We start from the raw sequence: 23,132 nt of genomic DNA, 5'->3' as shown, positions 1-23,132 counted from the left end.
TGACAACCCCCATCCTGCCCTGATAGCCTTTGGATAGAACATAGTCTTATTGCTCCGATTACCCAAAGGTGACATACCATATATGTAGTTTTACATGTGGCTTATAGGTTGGGGAAGATTGTATACAGCAGTGTTCCCCAAACTCTGTCCGTCTAGTTGAAAATTCCAACTCCAATTATTCCCTGATAGCCTTTGGACAGAACATGGAATTAGTGCTCCTACTATCCAGGGGTGAATCTACCATATATGTAGCTGCACAGGGACTTATAGGTTGGGGAACATTGCATAGGGCAATGTTTCTCAAACTGTTGAAAATGACAACGCTCATCATACCCCTATAACCTTTTGGACAGAACATGGCCTTACTACTCCTAATACCCAGGGGTGGACACATCATATGTGGAACTTCACAAGGACTTACAGGTAGGTGAAATAATGCATAATACATTGTTCCCCAACCCATAACTCTCCAGATGTTGAAAAAAAACAATTTTCACCATACCCTGAGTACCCTTGGACAGAACATGGTCTAAGTGTTCTTACTATCCAGGGGTGGGCATACCATATATGTAGCTGCTTTTATAGAGGAATATTGCACAAGGCAATGTTCTCCATTGTGGACCTGCATCTGTTGTAAATGACTCCCATTATGCTCTGATAACTTTTGGACAGAACATGACCTCAGGGCTCCTATTACCCAGGGGTGTACATATTACACAAGGACTTACAGGTTGAAAAACATTACATAGGGCAGTGTACCCCAATCTGTCACTCTTAACCTGTTGGAAAACAACAACTTCCCTCATGACCTGGAATCGTTTGGACAGAACATGGGCTAAGTGCTCTTACTACTCAGGGGTGTACATACTATATCTCATAGATTAAGAAACACTACACAAAGCAGTGTTCCCCAACCTGGGTCTCTTCAAAACAACAACAACAAGATCCCCTACAACCTTTGAACAGAACATACCCTCAGTGCTCCTACTACCCAGGGGTGTATATTCCATACATGATGCTGCTGCACAGGGATTCATAGATTAGGGAACGCTAAAAAATTAAGTTGATCAGTGAAGGCTTAGGACAAAGTGACATGAAATCAAGACATTGGGACAAGAATAACACTGATTCATGGAGGAGATAAAATAAGACAGAAGGTCCAGACATAATAAAAGATGACAAGAAGAACCAGAATAAAAATAAGAAACACGCAGAACACTGAAGGGTTAAAATAAAGGGGCAAAAAGGTGATGACGGACGTTGACATAAGATTTAGAAAAGAAGCTAAAGTAAATTGAGCGAGGAACTAAAAAGAGATAAAAAGTTGCAAAGTAACACAAGAGTGAAGGATGAGTAAGACAACAAGACACATAATAAGGCAAGACAAAAAGTGGGTGGAGATGACACCAGAAATCATGATGATGTCATCGAGACCTGAATATGACATCATGGAAAAGCAACGTTCATGCGGAGACAGACACTGTAGAGGTGTGTAATCTGTTGGGGTTTCGTGATGTTACACGTTCTTCCCTTATGATGGATGGGGTGGGGGTGGACACTTGTTTTTAGTGCAGGCATATGTGAGGAGGACTCATGTATTACAGAGTGGTGAAGCCGCTAAGCACCCTGGGAACCTGTGAACCTTTCATTGACACTTAGAAGACTTTTTTTTTCCATAGAATTTCTTCCCGACCAAGAACATCTCTATGAACTGGTTCTAGGTTTACATGAGTCCCTCCCGTGTCTCGGCACCATATACGACCGAAACTCAGTGCTGAGTGACAGGACGGCTTCATACCGTAGACAAGGTGAGAACAGACACGAAACATGACCTAAAAGCTGACAGGTATGAAGGCGAAAAATAAACATTGTGACTCGAGAAGTTTCTCCTTTATTGGCGGGGTTGTCATGAGTCGAGCTTTACGTGAGAGCTCCTGAAGAAGACATCAACACCATTGTAGATTCTCATCAACTTCTGAAACATTCCTCAAAATTTAAAGGGGTGTCTGGTTTATAAAGTGCTTCTAAAATAGTTAAAGAATAGGGTCCCCCATTTAGTGCCCTGATCAATTAGCCAATGGTCGGCTTGAAAGAGCGTCTCTTACTCTGGAGGACCCGACACGTCCATGTATAACCTGGACAGACTACTGACGTAATAGAAGTTGTGTAATGGTTAATTCAACCTGTGGTGGCGCTGTAGGTAACATAAACACTTTGAGTCATTGTCTATAACCTTTTAAAGTTGCCAAAAGTTGGATGGATCCTTATTGGTCGAACGAATACGCCACAATGGGTTTCAACGAAAGGTAGACTTGGACTGGTTGGACATGTGGCCAGCTGAGATCCAAGCAGCCATACTCTTCAACTCCATATATACGTTGTCATTGGACCCCAATGGAAACGTTGTTGGATAAGTGTCGTACAATAGATAAGTGGGAACCCTAGATGACATCATTAGTACAAGGGGACCAATGAGATTGCTGGTTGATCAGGTGATCACAGGATTTTTTTATCATCCAAAATTTTGGCAAAATTTTTCAACAGAAAATCTGTGAAATTTTAGGGACTGGAAGAAAGAACTGGAGCCAGAGCGAGTAAAGAATGACTATATTTATTCTTGTTTACAGATGATATGCCATGACAATTCTCCGTACGCCTCACACATACATGACATCAGACTGAAACACAAGATTTAAAAAAAAAAATAGAGGAGAAGAATATTCACTCCATTTGGTAAATTATGTGACTTAAGCAATAACCTGCCCCCAAAACAAGAGGGGGACGAGTGGGGGAAAATCCTTTTGAGAGGCGTCTGAAATAGAAGAGAAAATAAAGATAGGCATGGAGCAAAGCTGGTTTGTACGGGGTGAGGGGGTTATTGAACATGCAGGTTACGGACACAGCACAGAGCGGGAAATCAACGTGCAGTGGACAAGCCATAACTGGACAGGACACGGACTCAGTACTCTTACTCCCCAGGGGTGAACAAACCAAACATGCAGATACACAGGAGACAAAGGTTGGTGGCTGCTCTGAGTTTCGAGGGAAATTCTCTACAGCTGATTCCCCCGACTGGTTGTTATGGAATATACCATAACTGTTGGTGTCATAGTAACCTAGCGGATGTGGCGATAGGACGACGCGAGTTCTGGGGGTTACAATGTAACCGTTTCTACAACGTCCTAGTTGACTGAAGTCGTTAACCCTATTGTTTGCTCCATATCTCTTTCCTGCAGGCCGACGTGTTTCCATCTGTCTCGTCCTATGATGAAAAACTAGATGCAGGCGTGGGGCGACTTTATGAACTGTAAGGTTATAAGTGCCAGGAAAATCACAGCTGTGTGACGTTTATTGTATATACAGTCGTTAAATCGGTAATTCTGACCTATGATCGGTGTTGGTCTTCTCGACCTGTGGATCACCCCGTTGCAAAGCTACAACTCCCAGCATGCATTAAATTTATGATATGCAACATGTGGCTGTTCAGCTGTAGCAAAACCACAACTCCCAGCATGCCCTAACAGCCTTTGTGTAAAACATGGCCTCAGTGCTCCTAGTACTCATGGGTGGACATATCAAACAGGTGACAGTTTGGAAAACATAGCATACAGCGTGGCTCTGGATTGTTGCAAAACTACAACTCCACTCATGTTTTGACAGAGTTTGGTCAGAACATGGCCTTAGTGCTCCTACTACACATGGGTGGACATACCATGTATTCATCTGCACAGAGACACATGGCTTGGAGAACATTGCATAGGGCGGTGTTTCTTAATCTGTGGGGCTAAAGCTGTTGCAGAGCTACAACTCTTCCCATACCCTAACAGCCTTTGGACAGAACATGGCCTCAGTGCTCCTAGTATTCATGGGTGGACATACCAAATATGCCACTTTACAGGGACTCACAGGTTGGAAAACATTGCATAGGGTGATGTTTCTTGATCTGCAGCTTTAAAGCTATTGCAGAACTACAAATCTTCCCATGCCCTGACAGCCTCTGGACAGAACATGGCCTCAGTGCTCCTGCTACACATGGGTGACGATATAAAATATACAGCTGGACAGGGAAACACTGCATAGGGCAGTGTTTCTCACTTTGTGTCTCTACAGCTGTTGGGGAACTACTCCTCTCCACATGTCCTGGCAACCTCTGGATAGAACATGGCCTCAGTGCTCCTAGTACTCATGGGTGGACCTACCAAATATGCAGCTTCACGGTTGGAGAATAGGGTAGGTTTTCATGATCTGTGGCTTTAAAGCTGTTGCAGAACTACAACTACCCCTATGCCGTGACAGCCTTTGGACAGAATATGGCCTCAGTGCTCCTACTACTTATGGGTGACCATACCAACTATACAGCTGGACAGGGAAACACTGCATAGGGCAGTGTTTCTCACTTAGCTCCCTGACAGCCTTTGGACAGAACATGGCCTTAGTGCTCCTAGTACTCATGGATGAACATATCAAATGTGCAGTTGCACATGAAAACTTTGCATAAATTGGTGTTTCCCAATCTGTGGCTCTACAGTTTTTGCAAAACTCCAACTCCCCTCATGCTCTTAGGCTTGGGACCGAACATGTTCTCAGTGCTCCTACTCCCCAGGGGTGAAAATAACATATATAGGCAGCTGCTCAGGGATTCACAGGCTGGGAACATGATATCATGATTAAGCTTAGTTTACATAAAACTGGAAAGTAAAATTTTTGCAAATAAGTTTGTCCGGGTTCTCGGATGATGACACGGCAGCTGTAGCACGTCCTAAAGTATCATCTCACCAGGCTACGTGCCCTGGGCCCTCTGATAAAACACAGCCCCCATGAACGTCCGATTACGATTATAAGCAACGTTATTAGTAGCAACAATGCGCAGGCAAGTGAATGATTACACAGGCAGCACTGCGAGGGTGCAGGACAAACACAAATTGCTCCATAACAGTAATAAGACACAACGCGGTTGGGGGGGGGGGGGGGGGGGCATTCCGTTAGCTGGGAAGGTTTCATACAACAACAAAAACATTCAAAAATTAAGGTTACTTTTTTTTTTTTTTTGCGTGTCAGTATTAGTTACAAAACCTCCGAAATTGGCAAGCGGGAGAATCACCTTACAGTAGTTCAGCCAACAAGTGGGCGTAGAAGTGGAATGTGAGAATGAACTGAAGGAGGAAAGACAGGAAAAGGAGAAAGAAGAGGAGACACGTTGGAAAAAGAAAAAAACAGCAGAGAAGAAATCCAAAAAATCCAAAAACATCAAAATCCAAAACACATTAGAACATGGAAGAATCTCATCACTGCACCCCCCCCCCCCCCTCCTCCTCCTATGGGAAGTATCGAACCTTTCAAATTTTGTAAAATTTACAGTTTTTGGCAACAATTTATAAAACATTTTTTTTTGCAATGCTCAAGACCAGAAAAATAAAATAAATAAAAAATTCAGAATACATTTTGGTTGCCAGTAAATAGTAGGTTTGGTTTTGAACATCATTGTGCAAGTAAAGCTAAGATCTTGTCTCATACTCCGGTCACAACCAAAGCTGCAATGACGAATTCTGCTGATGGTTGTAGGATCAGGATCAGAGATGGGTAACCTCCGGATGTTGCAGAACTACAATTCCCATCATGCCTGGACAGACAAAGCTAATGCTTGAAGGGCATTATAGTTTTGCAGCAGCTGGTGGGCCAAAGTTTCTCCATCCATAATCTTAAAGGGGTACACTAGCAAAAAAAAATAAAAAAAAATGTTCTTTTAAATCTACTGGTTTCAGAGTTATACAAATTCGTAACTTATTTGTATTGAAAAAAATTCAGTTTCCCAGTACTTATCAGCTGCTGTATGTCTTGCAGGAAGTGGTGTATTCTCTCCAGTCTGACACAGTGCTCTCTGCTGCCACCTCTGTCCATGTCAGGAACTATCCAGAGCAGCAGCAAATCCCCATAGAAAACCTCTCCCGTTCTGGACAGAGGTGGCAGCAGAGAGCACTGTGTCAGACTGGAAAGAATACACCACTTCCTGCAGGACATACAGCAGCTGATAAGTACTGGAGATTTTTACATAGAAGTAAATAACAAATCTAGATAACTTTCTGACGCCAGCTGATTGATTGCCCTATTACAGGGGGGCAATATGGTACTGACAATGAGCTCACGTATTAGGGCCCTAAATAATCGCTGATCTCGGTGATCGGTACTCGTTTACAAGGCTTTCCCAAGGCCAGGTCACATGATCATTTATCCATCAGCCGTCAGCTGTCCAGCTCTCTATTACAGGAAGATGTGTGGCTGACAGCCGGAGATTTTCTCACTGATCAGGGTCGTCTGCTGATCACTGGCTCTATTATAGATCTGTTCAGCTGTGTAATAAGGACCTAAGGGTATGTGCACATGCACAAGTCTGCTGCAATATTATATGTGCACAAACAAAGCGTCAACAGCCCCTGCTGCTTCAGTGTCTGCAAAGAACAGTAGATGTCTATGATGACAGATCATGCTCTGCTGTACAGTATACGGCACGGCACATCCAACGACATGCAATGTAGCAAAAAGAAGCACATGATAGGAGTTCAGTGTCTGACAAAACACTACTGATCACTCCAGCTGGATGCAGCTCTGGATGTGACTGGAGTATAAAACAGGAATCAACAGGATCAGTAGAACAATTACACAACTAGCAGATTTTAAAGGGGTTCTCCAGGATTAGGCAAAGCACTGCTACTTCTTTTTTGTTGTTGCAAAAACAGCGCCTCCCCTGTCCTCAGGTTGTGTGTGGTATTACAATTCAGCTCCATTCACTTCAGTTGAACTGAGCTGCACCCCAAACTGAGGACGGGAGAGGTGCTGTTTCTGCAAGTAAGCGGCCATGTTTTTCTAAGCCTGGAGAACCCCTTAAAGATGAAAAGATAACAAAGATGTTCAAAAGTAAAACTACAACCAAGAAACAAAAACATTCCAGAATTTGCTCATCTAAAAAACAACCATATAAAACACAAGTTGGCACTTTTACCACGGAGGTGGCCTAACTCTGCTCAAAAACAGGAATTTCAGAAAAAAATTTGTTCATTTTTTTTTTTATATTGTAAATTGAAATGTTTTTGTTTTTGATTATTGAAAAAAATTCCGGTCCTTGTCATATTGCACAGAATATTAATCTAAGCAGGCGGAACATACCCAACATTGTAGCCAATTAAAAAAAAAAGCATAAAAAAAGAACAATTAAAAATGTTAATAAAATCACAAGTTAACACAATTATCTATAAAAAAAAGTCTAAATTGTATCAAATTAGTGTAAAAAAAAAAGTACAAAAAGTGTCTATGCAGCCTCACCTCTAAGTGAGTGAGTAGGTAATGCAGTAAGTGGCACAGCAGGTCAGTACAGAACCAGCAGGGGGGAAATGTACAGAAATGTAAGGTCACCAGCAAATGTTTGGGCCAAAATATTAAAGGGGTACTCTGACAAAATGTATTTTCTTTTAAACTAACTAGTGATAGAAAGATATATAGATTTGCAATTTACTTCTATTTAAAAAATCTCTTGTCTTCCAGTACTTATCAGCTGCTGTATGTCCTGCAGAAAGTGGTGTATTCTCTTCAGTCTAACTCAGCGCTCTCTGCTGCCACCTCTGTCCATGTCAGGAACTGTCCAGAAGCAAATCTCCATAGAAAACCTCTCCTGCTCTGGACAGTTTCTGACATGGACAGAGGTGGCAGGAGAGTCACACTGGCACACCACGTCCTGCAGGACATACAGCAGCTGATAAGTGCTGGAAGACTGGAGATTTTTAAATAGAGGTTAAATTTTTTTTAAATTCAATCCAGTTATTTTTTTTTCACCTTGAGATTGCAAATAATGTTAATTCTCCAGATGACAAGTTTTTGTCATAAAATTTAAAATTTTAATACATTTTTTTTTTTTTTAAAGTAAATTTAAATTGACTTTATTTTTATGTAAATGATTGACTTAAATATCTCTTGATTTTTTCAAATCGATAATTAGAAATGTTTGGACCAAAGATTTTCACATTTTTAGGGCGGCTGTCCGGGTGAAAATAATACAGGACGAAAATTTTAAATTGAAATTGAAATGATAAAGACTGGAATTTTGAAATGTCATCTATCAAATACCCATAATGCAATCTGGTCACTAAAATGAATGACTAAGAAAACAGCTAAAATTTTACCAAAATTTTCACCTCCAGATAAATTTACACAATTGGCGCTGTGCACTTTATGCCTCATTGGTGAAATATGGTGAATATTTTTGGCCCCATAAGTAGTAACGGGTCTATTTGGAGAGAATTCTGAATCACCAAGGAGGATGATGGGAGATAAGAAATGTCTCATAGGGAACAGTTCCCTGCTGGTTCTTATAGGAACAATAGGCGCAATGCTAGTAGAAATTGTAAACCTGAAATTTCGGACTTTTGCGTACAAAAAGTGCAAATCTAAGAAAAAAATTTCCTTCAATTAGAAATTTGTGAAAACAGCAACTGGAGGGGGCGTTGGGCTTGAATACGAGACGCCGCTCCCCGGGCTCAGAGGCTTCTCGACAAACAGAAGAGGAGCCGCCCACTTTTAGTGATGTCATCTGATGACCTCATCTCTAACTGTGTTTGTACCAAAGGGTGTCGTGCACTTGCTGGACTATGACCTGCATGGACGGCCCCGCCTCTTGGACCATGAGGGTCAGCACCTCGTAGAGCCCGTACAGTAAGGGCACGCCCACGCTCAGCAGCTCATACAGGTAGGAATACTTCTGCTCATTGTCCCTGATATGGCGTCTGGTGTCTCGCACCGCGCCACGCGTCCAGTTAGACAGGCGGCTGGGGATGGCAAGGACGTCCCTAGTCACCGCCAGAGGCCAGCTTAGCGTTTTCCTATAGAAGGAAGTCATGATACCTGGGGAGCTGTCCTCTGAACTGCTGCCGGCGCTACAAGGACTGTCCGTCGTGACCTCCGCAGTTATGGCTTCTTCCTTTTTCCAAGCTTTATCCGGATCCTACACGACAAACACAAAAAAGGGCATAAACAACAACACTGTACACAATGACGCCCTTACATTGTTATCATTGTAGAAGAACATTCTAGAACTTTTTTGCTAACTTTTGAGGATTCGTGATGTAGACAAACTTTTGGGGATTCGTGAAGTAGACAAACTTTTGGGGATTCGTGATGTAGACAAACTTTTGGGGATTTGTGATGTAGACAAACTTTTGGGGATTCGTGATGTAGACAAACTTTTGGGGATTCGTGATGTAGACAAACTTTTGGGGATTTGTGATGTAGACAAACTTTTGGGGATTCGTGATGTATAAAAGTAGCAAACATTTTTTGCATACCCCATTTTGTGCAAAATTTTGTCAAAATTTTTTGCTCAAGTTCCAATTTGTGCAAAAGTTTTATGCTTCTTCCTCTTTTGTGCATTGAGGCTGCTGTGATGGATGTGACTGAGGGGGAGGGGAGGGGGACGCTCCTCGATGTTATATTTAGCTACAAGACTGTAAAAGCCTAAAAATAGCGCAATAAATATTAATTCTGGAAAAAATGCAAACAACTAAAATAGAAGAGATGTTTGGTGGCGGAGGGGGGGGGGGGGCGGATATGACTCTGGGAGGAATGTGAGCGCAGGAGGTAAACAGCAACAGTTGTTGTGGAGAAGAGACAGTGCGATCAATGCTGACAGCAAAGTGACTGCCCTTGTGTTTTTTTATCATGTAACCTTCTCTTTACTTCATTTACCTATTCCAGTTTTCATTCATATTTTCATTCTCCAAATCCTTCATTCATCCATTTATACATCTATTATTTCATCAGGAATTCATTCACACTTTCACCTTATCATTCACCCCATTATTCATTCAATTCTCTGTCCATTCTATCATTTATTTGCTCATTCATTAATATGTGTATTCATTCACTTATTTATCTATCGGAATTTATTTACTTATTGAAACTTTCACTAATTCATTCACTATTCATTCAATTGCCAATTTCATCATTTATTTGTTAATTCATTTTGTTCTTTCATTAATTTGCTCATTTACCCACACATTCATCTATCTTCATGAATTCACTAATGCACACTTTCACTTATTCATTCATATTTATGTCCATTTCATCAGTTAGTTCATTCATATGTCCACTTAATCATTCATTTAATTCATCTGTTCACTCATTCATTCACCCACCCACATCTATCTTCATGAATTCACACTTTCATTTATTTATTCATTATTCATTCATATTTATGTCCATATCATCATTTAGTTCATTCATTCATTTGAATGTCCATTTAATCACTCATTTAATTCATTTGTTCATTCATTCATTCAACCACCCACACATCCATCTATCTTCATGAATTCACTAATTCACACTTTCACTTATTCATTCATTATTCATTCATATTTATGTCCATTTCATCATTTAGTTCATTCATTTGCATGTCCGCTTAATCACTTAATCCACTTTAATTCATTTGTTGATTCATTCATTCAACCACCCACACATCCATCTATCTTCATGAATTCACTAATTCCCACTTTCACTTATTCATTCATTCATTCTTCATTCATATTTATGTCCATTTCATCATTTAGTTCATTCATTTGCATGTCCATTTAATCATTAATTTAATTCATTTTTTCATTCACTCACTCACAAAGTCATTGATGCTCATTAATTTATTTATTCAAACGTTCACTTATTTATTCATTATTCATTCATACTGTATGTATGTCCATTTCATCATTCATTTGATAATTCATTTACCCACGCAGTCAATCAACTTTTGTTTTTTTAAATTCACTTATCCAATATTCATTCATTCTCCTGTTCATATCAATCATTTTTTCATTCATCCATAGGATTCATTTTGCTAACCCAATCATTTATTAATTTACTCCATTATTTATTCATTCATTTGTTAATTCACCCATTACTCATTAACCTTTTCTATTTTTTTCATTCAGTTCTCTAAATCATTTATTGTACTGAATCTAATTATTCACTTGTCTGCTTACTCGCCTATTCATTCAGCATTCTGTTTTATTACTTAAATTATTTAAATCATTCGATTTATTAATTCATGTATTAATTCCTCAAAACATTATATTAACGACCATTCACTAATTTATCTTCTCATTCATTTACCATTTATCATTCATTTGCCAGGAAATTATACCCTTCATGTGTTCATTCCCTAAATCATTCATTCATGTTTGTTTAATCCCCTATTCATTCATCTATCAATTCATTCCTTCATTCTTCATCAATTCATTTTTCATTGATTTCCCTTCTATGGTTTTAGCTGCTACGACATAAGACCCACATTCATTCTCACCTGAGGTTTTGAATCTGTCCGGCGTTTGCGTTGGTTGCTGCTTGAGAACGTTCCGGAGTGCATGAAGTGCGGCTGGCAGTAAAATTTACCTAAAAAAAAGGAATGGGATTATATTGTTTTCTTGCACTGCTGACACAATATACATCTATTTTTTATATACTTTCCTTCATTCATTCATTCATTCAGAATTATTATGTAATTGTTTTCTGTGTATTCCGATACAAATAACTAGGCAGAAATGATACATTGTATAATGCTTTGTACCTTGGGGGCGGGACATACATCAGTGAACACACCCCCTGTTATGCCCCTCCCCTGAGGAACATTAACTAGTTTTCACCTTCAAAGTATCTATCAAAAACTGATGGCTCCTAAACTTGTTAAGATCCTGATTACTGGCCACATATCCAGTATACTGTGCCAATATACAGTGTGTGGCCTCTGCTTGCTGTCAGTGAATAGGAACATTCCTGTTTACATCCTATTACTGTTCACAGCTGAGGTTTTGTCACAATTACATCCAGTCTAGGAGTGACTGATAAATCTTAGGGAAGGGTTCTCACCTTCCTCCACATTGAAGACGTGATTCCCCAGACGGAGGATGGAGGAGCAGAACGAACACTTGAAGCATTCTCTATGGAAGAAGTGTCCCTCGGCGCTCAGCCGCTCCACCACGTAAACGCGCTTCTTACAGAAGTAACAGGTGTCGCTGCCTCCGATATTAGGGGGGAACTCCTTCCGTAAAGAGCCCTGAAAAAGAACAGAGGAAGTCAGATCAGTAAGCTGACGAATGGGAAATGTGAGCGTACAGAGGCGGCCGGTCCGGGCAACGGGAAGATGGAAGTGTCATGGCGGAGAAATCACTGCGGAAAAACTGTCAGAATGAAATAGGAGATAGATAGATAGATAGATAGATGATAGATAGGAGATAGATAGGAGATAGATAGGAGATAGATAGATAGATAGATAGGAGATAGATAGGAGATAGATAGATAGATAGGAGATAGGAGATAGATAGGAGATAGATAGATAGATAGATAGATAGATAGATAGATAGGAGATAGATAGATAGGAGATAGATAGATAGATAGATAGATAGGAGATAGATAGATAGATAGATAGATAGATAGATAGATAGATAGATAGGAGATAGATAGGAGATAGATAGATAGATAGATAGATAGATAGATAGATAGATAGATAGATAGGAGATAGATAGATAGATAGATAGATAGGAGATAGATAGATAGATAGATAGATAGGAGATAGATAGGAGATAGATAGATAGATAGATAGATAGATAGATAGATAGATAGATAGATAGGAGATAGATAGATAGATAGATAGATAGGAGATAGATAGGAGATAGATAGATAGATAGATAGATAGATAGATAGATAGATAGGAGATAGATAGATAGATAGATAGATAGATAGATAGATGATAGATAGGAGATAGATAGATAGATAGGAGATAGATAGATAGATAGATAGATAGATAGATAGATAGATAGATAGATAGAGTGTAAGATTTCTTTACCTTGTGGAGAGAAGAGACAGTAGAAGGAGGAGGAGAGGAGTTCTGGTCTATGAGTTCGGTCATTGTTATCTCCAGAGAACTCTGAGTGTGATACAAAGTAACGTTATTCATCTGCTGACCCCCAGGAGGAGATACAATGTGTCTGGTCTGAAGATAGGGGGCGCTATACTACACTGTATTATACTCTACTCACATCAAGAGCTGCACACATGATTCTAGACTCCTGTGCGCTCCCCGGCAGCTGTGCTCTCTGCTGCCCTCCGCTGGCTGATGGTGGTGTCAGAGTATAATGGGTGGCATAGGGGCGTCACCGCTTTAGGGGGTTTTACATCTGCCATAAAGTAAGATGTCATCCCCAAACATTGCTCGGGGTCGCTTCCAAAGCCGAAAATTTACTGTTCCAAAAATTAGCCCTGAAATCCCCCCCAGGGGGTATTTCCTATTTAGCTGCCCCTCCCTGTATACCCCCACAGGTGGCGTATAGCGGCTTACCAGCTCGGCAGACCTGGCTTTACACTTATGATCGCTCATGTAAAGATTGACGAGGACTTCAGCTACGGCGCCTACCCTGCTGGACACATTGCCTACAGTCATCTATCCGAGAGAGAGAGAAGAGAGAGAGAAGAGGAGGACAGATAAGAAGACCACCGCACCGCCAGTCACTGCACACAGCACATAACTGTTCTGGGTAAAGTTGTATGATGGCGCCTTTATAATTCAGCTTCTCCTGCATCACAAATCTATACAGTTTTGCAGATAGTTCTCCTCTACTACAGCACCGGCGTTACCTGACCTGAAATATATCTACAAATATACATTGGCGCCGTCAGACAACTTTAACCAGTATATGACTTTCTCGGCGGTGTCATGCATTAGTCATTGCAGTTATGTAAGATTCGGGGGCCGCGCAGCAGCTCGCTATTATCTCAGACAAGTTCGGAGTTGTTATACAAACTATCGCGGCGCTTTTCTCTGGGGAATTTGCCCGTGGGAACAAACTTCAGATTTCACCGTCGCTCGAGAACTATGAAAATTCTTTGAAAACCATCTCAGGAATTTCTGGGCCGACGCTTCATGTAAGTGGAAGCCGAGAATCTTAGAGAACAGCTGGGCCCTGGAGACAAACAGTACAACCTTAGGGGGTTCTGCTGGGACCTGTGGTGCACCTCATAGGGGGGCAGATATTCTAGTCGCACCCAGGACCCTCTGTAACAGGATTAGGTGTAATAAGTGGAATCTGGACGTTTATTGGGTCCCTAAGGCTGCAGGCTACATTTCTGGGGCCCTATGCGGGATGCATACAGTGCTGCATAGGCCAAAGCCAAATCAAGTCCTGCTATCTACTTGGGGTAATAGAGGGGTTTCTAAATTGGGGAACCCCCTGATCACTTCAATCTGCCCCAATAAACCATAGGAGAAGGATTGGTTTAAAACGGACAAGCCCATTACTTCTGATGTTAGGGACCGCAATGGGGTCTGCAGACAGGCCTTATAATCGTCTAGTCCATATAGTTGGGGTGAGACCATAGATCATGTTCACACTGTGATTATATGGACCCTATAAGTGGCCACAGACCCCGCAGTAGCTCCCGTCCTCTTCACACTAGTGTTCAGAACTAACAGAGTCAATAGTTTAACAATAACAGACAGAGAGACTAAGTCTTATTGTAGTATCGGCCAATAAAAGCAGAGGCAAAGCTATCAGCCCTTCTGGCTGGATGATCAGGCAGGCGGCCAGGGGTTCAATGCAAAGGGGGGGTGGGGTGGGGGGAAGAATTACGTCATGTGTCTCTAATAGAAGGAAAACCAAACATACCTGTTTTACCCAATACTTAACCCCTGCCCCATAGACAAGACCAGAATTGAGACGTATGGGAAGGGTAAGCTGAACTGGAGAATGCAACCTGTCAGCAGCGGCGGAGGGGGGGGGGGTCACCAGGGAACACAATGTGCTCGCCCGCCTGAATTTAATGTCTGAATACAGGACGCTAATCCGTCTATTGCCGGAAGAGAAAGCTTCCTGGTTACACAGCGAGATATCACTATATAAACGTGAGAATAAAGGGCGACACAGACACAGCGATGAGATCAGTGACACAGGGTATCCGTATAATAAGAGGAGAGGAAGCTACAGCTGTACTGGAGAACGATACACTAAAACATAAGGGGAAGTATTATAGTAGTTATATTCCTGTATATAGGAGCAGTATTATAGTAGTTATATTCCTGTATATAGGAGCAGTATTATAGTAGTTATATTCCTGTATATAGGAGCAGTATTATAGTAGTTATATTCCTGTATATAGGGGGCAGTATTATAGTAGTTATATTCCTGTATATAGGAGCAGTATTATAGTAGTTATATTCCGGTATATAGGAGCAGTATTATAGTAGTTATATTCTTGTATATAGGGGCAGTATTATAGTAGTTATGGGAAGAAACGGAGTGCTGCACCTCACACCTATGGCTGATACTAGTGCCGCTTGGCTAAATAAAAAACACATCAGAATTTTGTGTATGAATTGATCAAGCCATACTGCCCCATGTACCTCGTGCCGGTATCTGATACACATGGGTCCCTACACTAAGTCCACACCGTGCCAGTCAGTGGCCACCAACCCCGCAGGCGTGCAGTCAGGGAACGGGGGCCATGGGACGGCCCTGCGACCCCCATGCCACAGGACCAGACCCAAAAACACCACACCAGAACCCGGCCAGCACCGCCGGCGGAGAAGGTCGCCCCCAAGCAGCACAAGTCTGGATAAGGTATTGCACTCACCATAGCTGCAGCAAACAGAATGGGAAAAGACAGGAGGGATTAAAACCATGTGCACTCAGGTGTCTCCTGCTAATTGCGGTCATGTGGGTCTCACCAGGAGGAGTGCAAAACACGGAGAAAAGAGAGAAACAAAATGCGGTTCAGGGAAGAAACAGAGTGCTGCACCTCACACCTATGGCTGATACTAGTGCCGCTAGGCTAAATAAACTACTACTAACTAAACTACTATAATACTGCCCCCTATATACAGGGATATAACTACTATAATACTGCTCCTATATACAGGAATATAACTACTATAATACTGCTCCTATATACAGGAATATAACTACTATAATACTGCAGCCTATATACAGGGATATAACTACTATAATACTGCTCCTATATACAGGAATATAACTACTATAATACTGCTCCTATATACAGGAATATAACTACTATAATACTGCAGCCTATATACAGGAATATAACTACTAAAATGCGGTTCAGGGAAGAAACAGAGTGCTGCACCTCACACCTATGGCTGATACTAGTGCCGCTAGGCTAAATAAAAAACACATCAGAATTTTGTGTATGAATTGATCAAGCCATACTGCCCCATGTACCTCGTGCCGGTATCTGATACACATGGGTCCCTACACTAAGTCCACACAATTCATACACAAAATTCTGATGTGTTTTTTATTTAGCCTAGCGGCACTAGTATCAGCCATAGGTGTGAGGTGCAGCGCTCTGTTTCTTCCCTGAACCGCATTTTAGTAGTTATATTCCTGTATATAGGGGGCAGTATTATAGTAGTTATATTCCTGTATATAGGAGCAGTATTATAGTAGTTATATTTCTGTATATAGGAGCAGTATTATAGTAGTTATATTCTTGTATATAGGAGCAGTATTATAGTAGTTATATCCCTGTATATAGGAGCAGTATTATAGTAGTTATATTCCTGTATATAGGAGCAGTATTATAGTAGTTATATTCTTGTATATAGGATCAATATTATAGTAGTTATATTCCTGTATATAGGGGCAGTATTATAGTAGTTATATTCCTGTATATAGGAGCAGTATTATAGTAGTTATATTCTTGTATATAGGATCAATATTATAGTAGTTATATTCCTGTATATAGGGGCAGTATTATAGTAGTTATATTCCTGTATATAGGAGCAGTATTATAGTAGTTATATTCCTGTATATAGGGGCAGTATTATAGTAGTTATATTCTTGTATATAGGAGCAGTATAATAGTAGTTATATTCCTGTATATAGGGGTGAGTATTATAGTAGTTATATTCCTGTATATAGGGGCAGTATTATGGTAGTTATATTCCTGTATATAGGGGCAGTATTATAGTAGTTATATTCCTGTATATAGAGAGCAGTATTATAGTAGTTATTTTCTTGTATATAGGAGCAGTATTATAGTAGTTATATTCCTGTATATAGGAGCAGTATTATAGTAGTTATATTCCTGTATATAGGAGCAGTATTATAGTAGTTATATTCCTGTATATAGGAGCAGTATTATAGTAGTTATATCCCTGTATATAGGAGCAGTATTATAGTAGTTATATTCCTGTATATAGGAGCAGTATTATAGTAGTTATATTCCTGTATATAGGAGCAGTATTATAGTAGTTATATTCCTGTATATAGGGGCAGTATTATGGTAGTTATAGCCTTGTACATAGGAGGCACTGTGAGCTTTCAGTTCTGGTTAGTTTATCTACACACAGCAATATGTTAGTAGATTGTATTAGTATATACCATATCATCATGCGGTATACACACTCTTATACTGGCACAAACCTGTCCTGGATCTGGAAAACATAACCTGTGCCTTTTCCTGGGTTGGCCATTGCTCGCTCTTTGCTCTATTATCTGACAGTAATGGAGAAGTAAGAAGGTGAATGAGGGCTGATAGGACAGATGTATATACACCGTATATAACTGTATAGGAGGAATTATCGGCGGCTATCAGGGAGATGTGCACCCAGGAGGTCGGTGGCGGTAGAAGCAGGCGCTGTGTAATAAGGATAGTGCAGAGCTCATCCTGAGCTCCGTCTCCTCACACTCATCTTTGTAGAATAAGAGGCTGAGGATAAATATTAGGACAAGGCTTCCTGATACTTCTACAAGACATGAACTGTTTATATTCTACTCACTCAGCCGAGTAATACGGTGCGAGGAGCTGCCGCTGTGCCCCCATTTATACTGCTGTCTATGTATTCTGGATTACAGCACAGGGCACCGGCAGAACACAGGCTGCTGTGCATCTATATACGGTGCAACATGTATCACCATCCCAGGACATGCTGCTATATATCTATATACGGTGCACAATGTATCAGCATCCCAGGACATGCTGCTATATATCTATATACGGTGCACAATGTATCACCATCCCAAGACATGCTGCTATATATCTATATACGGTGCACAATGTATCACCATCCCAGGACACCCTGCTATATATCTATATACGGTGCACAATGTATCAGCATGCCAGGACATGCTGCTATATATCTATATACGGTGCCCAATGTATCAGCATCCCAGGACCTGCTGCTATATATCTATATACGGTGTACAATGTATCAGCATCCCTGGACACCCTGCTATATATCTATATACGGTGCACAATGTATCAGCATCTCAGGACCTGCTGCTATATATCTATATATGGTGCACAATGTATCACCATCCCAGGACACGCTGTTATATATCTATATACGGTGCACAATGTATCACCATCCGAGGACACCCTGCTATATATCTATATACGGTGCACAATGTATCTGCATCCCAGGACATGCTGCTATATATCTATATACGGTGCACAATGTATCACCATCCCAGGACATGCTGCTATATATCTATATACGGTGCACAATGTATCAGCATCCCAGGACATGCTGCTGTGCATCTATATACGGTGCCCAATGTATCAGCATCCCAGGACGCGCTGCTATATATCTATATACGGTGCACAATGTATCAGCATCCCAGGACATGCTGCTATATATCTATATACGGTGCACAATGTATCAGCATCTAAGGACCTGCTGCTATATATCTATATACGGTGCCCAATGTATCAGCATCTCAGGACCTGCTGCTATATATCTATATACGGTGCACAATGTATCAGCATCCCAGGACATGCTGCTATATATCTATATACGGTGCACAATGTATCAGCATGCCAGGACATGCTGCTATATATCTATATACGGTGCACAATGTATCAGCATCCCAGGACACGCTGCTATATATCTATATACGGTGCACAATGTATCACCATCCCAGCACACGCTGCTATATATCTATATACGGTGCACAATGTATCAGCATCCCAGGACACGCTGCTATATATCTATATACGGTGCACAATGTATCACCATCCCAGGACATGCTGCTATATATCTATATACGGTGCACAATGTATCAGCATCCCTGGACACCCTGCTATATATCTATATACGGTGTACAATGTATCAGCATCTCAGGACCTGCTGCTATATATCTATATACGGTGCACAATGTATCACCATCCCAGGACACGCTGTTATATATCTATATACGGTGCACAATGTATCACCATCCCAGGACACCCTGCTATATATCTATATGCGGTGCACAATGTATCAGCATCCCAGGACATGCTGCTATATATCTATATACGGTGCACAATGTATCAGCATCCCAGGACATGCTGCTATATATCTATATACGGTGCACAATGTATCAGCATCCCAGGACATGCTGCTGTGCATCTATATACGGTGCACAATGTATCAGCATCCCAGGACATGCTGCTATATATCTATATACGGTGCACAATGTATCAGCATCCCAGGACATGCTGCTATATATCTATATACGGTTCACAATGTATCAGCATGCCAGGACATGCTGCTATATATCTATATACGGTGCACAATGTATCAGCATCCCAGGACACGCTGCTATATATCTATATACGGTGCACAATGTATCACCATCCCAGGACATGCTGCTATATATCTATATACGGTGCACAATGTATCAGCATCCCAGGACATGCTGCTATATATCTATATACGGTGCACAATGTATCAGCATCCCAGGACATGCTGCTATATATCTATATACGGTGCACAATGTATCAGCATACCAGGACATGCTGCTATATATCTATATACGGTGCACAATGTATCAGCATCCCAGGACATGCTGCTGTGCATCTATATACGGTGCACAATGTATCAGCATCCCAGGACGCGCTGCTATATATCTATATACGGTGCACAATGTATCAGCATCCCAGGACGCACTGCTATATATCTATATATGGTGCACAATGTATCAGCATCTAAGGACCTGCTGCTATATATCTATATACGGTGCACAATGTATCAGCATCCCAGGACATCCTGCTGTGCATCTACAGTATATACGGTGCCCAATGTATCAGCATCTAAGGACCTGCTGCTATATATCTATATACGGTGCCCAATGTATCAGCATCTCAGGACCTGCTGCTATATATCTATATACGGTGCACAATGTATCAGCATCCCAGGACATGCTGCTATATATCTATATACGGTGCACAATGTATCACCATCCCAGGACCTGCTGCTATATATCTATATACGGTGCACAATGTATCACCATCCCAGGACCTGCTGCTATATATCTATATACGGTGCACAATGTATCTGCATCCCAGGACACGCTGCTATATATCTATATACGGTGCACAATGTATCTGCATCCCAGGACATGCTGCTATATATCTATATACGGCGCACAATGTATCACCATCCCAGGACATGCTGCTATATATCTATATACGGTGCACAATGTATCACCATCCCAGGACCTGCTGCTATATATCTATATACGGTGCACAATGTATCTGCATCCCAGGACCTGCTGCTATATATCTATATACGGTGCACAATGTATCACCATCCCAGGACATGCTGCTATATATCTATATACGGTGCACAATGTATCAGCATCCCTGGACACCCTGCTATATATCTATATACGGTGCACAATGTATCTGCATCCCAGGACATGCTGCTATATATCTATATACGGTGCACAATGTATCTGCATCCCAGGACACCCTGCTATATATCTATATACGGTGCACAATGTATCTGCATCCCAGGACATGCTGCTATATATCTATATACGGTGCACAATGTATCTGCATCCCAGGACACGCTTCTATATATCTATATACGGTGCACAATGTATCTGCATCCCAGGACACGCTTCTATATATCTATATACGGTGCACAATGTATCTGCATCCCAGGACACAGCAGATTTTGGCTCCGGTACCTTGTTAGGCTGAAGACTCCTGGGGGAGAAGTCAGTAGCAGGTGATGGAGAGGATGGAGATGGGTCAGAAAATGAAGGATCATGAGAAGGAATTTTAGAAGGAATATGAGATAAGCCGAGAGATGGAGGAGCTGAGATCTGAGGAAAGAACAGAAAGCTATATGTATATTCTATATCAGCCACGACTGGAGGGGAATGAGGGTGTGCTGTCTCTTCTTCCTGTGCAGTCACTGTGTGCAGTCTCTTCTTCCTGTGCAGTCACTGTGTGCAGTCTCTTCCTCCTGTGCAGTCACTGTGTGCAGTCTCTTCCTCCTGTGCAGTCTCTGTGTGCAGTCTCTTCCCCCTCCTGTGCAGTCACTCTGTGCAGTCTCTTCCTCCTCTTGTGCAGTCTCTTCCTCCTGTGCAGTCACTCTGTGCAGTCTCTTCCTCCTCCTGTGCAGTCACTGTGTGCAGTCTCTTCCTTCTATACAGTCACTGTGTGCAGTCTCTTCCTCCTGTGCAGTCACTGTGAGCAGTCTCTTCCTCCTCCTGTGCAGTCACTATATGCAGTCTCTTCCTCCTGTGCAGTCTCTTTCCCCTGTGCAGTCTCTTCCTTCTATACAGTCACTGTGTGCAGTCTCTTCCCCCTCCTATGCAGTCACTGTGTGCAGTCTCTTCCCCCTCCTATGCAGTCACTGTGTGCAGTCTCTTCCCCCTTCTGTGCAGTCACTGTGTGCAGTCTCTTCCCCCTTCTGTGCAGTCACTGTGTGCAGTCTCTTCCTCCTCCTGTGCAGTCACTGTGTGCAGTCTCTTCCTCCTCCTGTGCAGTCACTGTGTGCAGTCTCTTCCTCCTCCTGTGCAGTCTCTTCCTCCTGTGCAGTCACTGTGTGCAGTCTCTTCCTCCTCCTGTGCAGTCACTGTGTGCAGTCTCTTCCTTCTGTGCAGTCACTGTGTGCAGTCTCTTCCTCCTCCTGTGCAGTCACTGTGTGCAGTCTCTTCCCCCTTCTGTGCAGTCACTGTGTGCAGTCTCTTCCCCCTTCTGTGCAGTCACTGTGTGCAGTCTCTTCCTCCTCCTGTGCAGTCACTGTGTGCAGTCTCTTCCTCCTCCTGTGCAGTCACTGTGTGCAGTCTCTTCCTCCTCCTGTGCAGTCTCTTCCTCCTGTGCAGTCACTGTGTGCAGTCTCTTCCTCCTCCTGTGCAGTCACTGTGTGCAGTCTCTTCCTTCTGTGCAGTCACTGTGTGCAGTCTCTTCCTCCTCCTGTGCAGTCACTGTGTGCAGTCTCTTCCCCCTTCTGTGCAGTCACTGTGTGCAGTCTCTTCCTCCTCCTGTGCAGTCTCTTCCTTCTGTGCAGTCACTGTGTGCAGTCTCTTCCTCCTGGAGGCTCAGTCTCTGGTACAGGTAGCTGTCTGATGCTGTCACTGTCATCCATACTAGCTGCTCTTCCTGTCACCCATAGACTCTTCCCTCTGTTAGTTCTGCCTGGCAGTCAATCAGATCTGTGTAATGATCACTGCACACACACGTGGGGTTAGTAGATGAATGTGCTGCGTTACCTTCTCGGATGGAAAATCGCAGTGGGCGGAGTCAGAGATGGATGGAGATGAAGGAGAAGATGAATCCGAAACTTGGGATTCATATGAAGGAAGTTTAGATGGGAAATGGGTGAGAGGCTTATTCTGTACAGAGAGAGGATTACAGAACAGTATGAGAGTACAGCGGCCGTCACCCAGCTGTACCGAGCTCCTGAACGGCAGATAAACAACATGGAGTCCAGCTAAACCAGGTGACACCACGTGATGGCTCCATACTGACTGTCACCCAGCTGTACCGAGCTCCTGATTGGCAGATACACAACATGGAGTCCAGCTAAACCACAGCGGCCGTCACCCAGCTGTACCGAGCTCCTGAACGGCAGATACACAACATGGAGTCCAGCTAAACCAGGTGACACCACGTGATGGCTCCATACTGACTGTCACCCAGCTGTACCGAGCTCCTGATTGGCAGATACACAACATGGAGTCCAGCTAAACCACAGCGGCCGTCACCCAGCTGTACCGAGCTCCTGAACGGCAGATACACAACATGGAGTCTAGCTAAACCAGGTGACACCACGTGATGGCTCCATACTGACTGTCACCCAGCTGTACCGAGCTCCT

At 42.2% G+C, this 23,132-nt stretch overlaps 1 protein-coding gene across 15 annotated transcripts in view; it reads right to left on the bottom strand.

Annotated features, from left to right (window-relative positions):
* Positions 1 to 23,132, bottom strand: part of MICAL2 (microtubule associated monooxygenase, calponin and LIM domain containing 2) — a 168,218-nt gene that overhangs the window by 58,433 nt on the left and 86,653 nt on the right. For 7 of the 15 annotated variants that reach the window (XR_011362519.1, XM_069965047.1, XM_069965054.1 and 4 more), the window contains 8 exons: positions 22,527 to 22,649; positions 20,994 to 21,131; positions 17,463 to 17,534; positions 13,364 to 13,465; positions 12,872 to 12,952; positions 11,896 to 12,082; positions 11,333 to 11,421; positions 8,890 to 8,989 (listed from right to left, as the gene is read on the bottom strand). Coding sequence is in view for 14 of the 15 variants with exons in the window: in XM_069965047.1 (XP_069821148.1) it covers positions 8,890 to 8,989; positions 11,333 to 11,421; positions 11,896 to 12,082; positions 12,872 to 12,952; positions 13,364 to 13,465; positions 17,463 to 17,534; positions 20,994 to 21,131; positions 22,527 to 22,649 (892 nt within the window). In the remaining variant the exon portion in view is untranslated. Of the gene's footprint in view, positions 1 to 2,595; positions 2,813 to 5,101; positions 5,154 to 8,889; positions 8,990 to 11,332; positions 11,422 to 11,895; positions 12,083 to 12,871; positions 12,953 to 13,363; positions 13,466 to 17,462; positions 17,535 to 20,993; positions 21,132 to 22,526; positions 22,650 to 23,132 lie in introns of those variants that run through there. The other 8 variants (XM_069965057.1, XM_069965058.1, XM_069965061.1 and 5 more) reach the window with 7 other exon arrangements.

The sequence above is a fragment of the Dendropsophus ebraccatus genome, chromosome 4, assembly GCF_027789765.1.
Source record: "Dendropsophus ebraccatus isolate aDenEbr1 chromosome 4, aDenEbr1.pat, whole genome shotgun sequence".
NCBI classification, from domain to species: Eukaryota; Metazoa; Chordata; class Amphibia; order Anura; family Hylidae; genus Dendropsophus; species Dendropsophus ebraccatus.
Note: the sequence above shows the minus strand (reverse complement) of the source record. Positions and strands in the feature narration are given on the sequence as shown.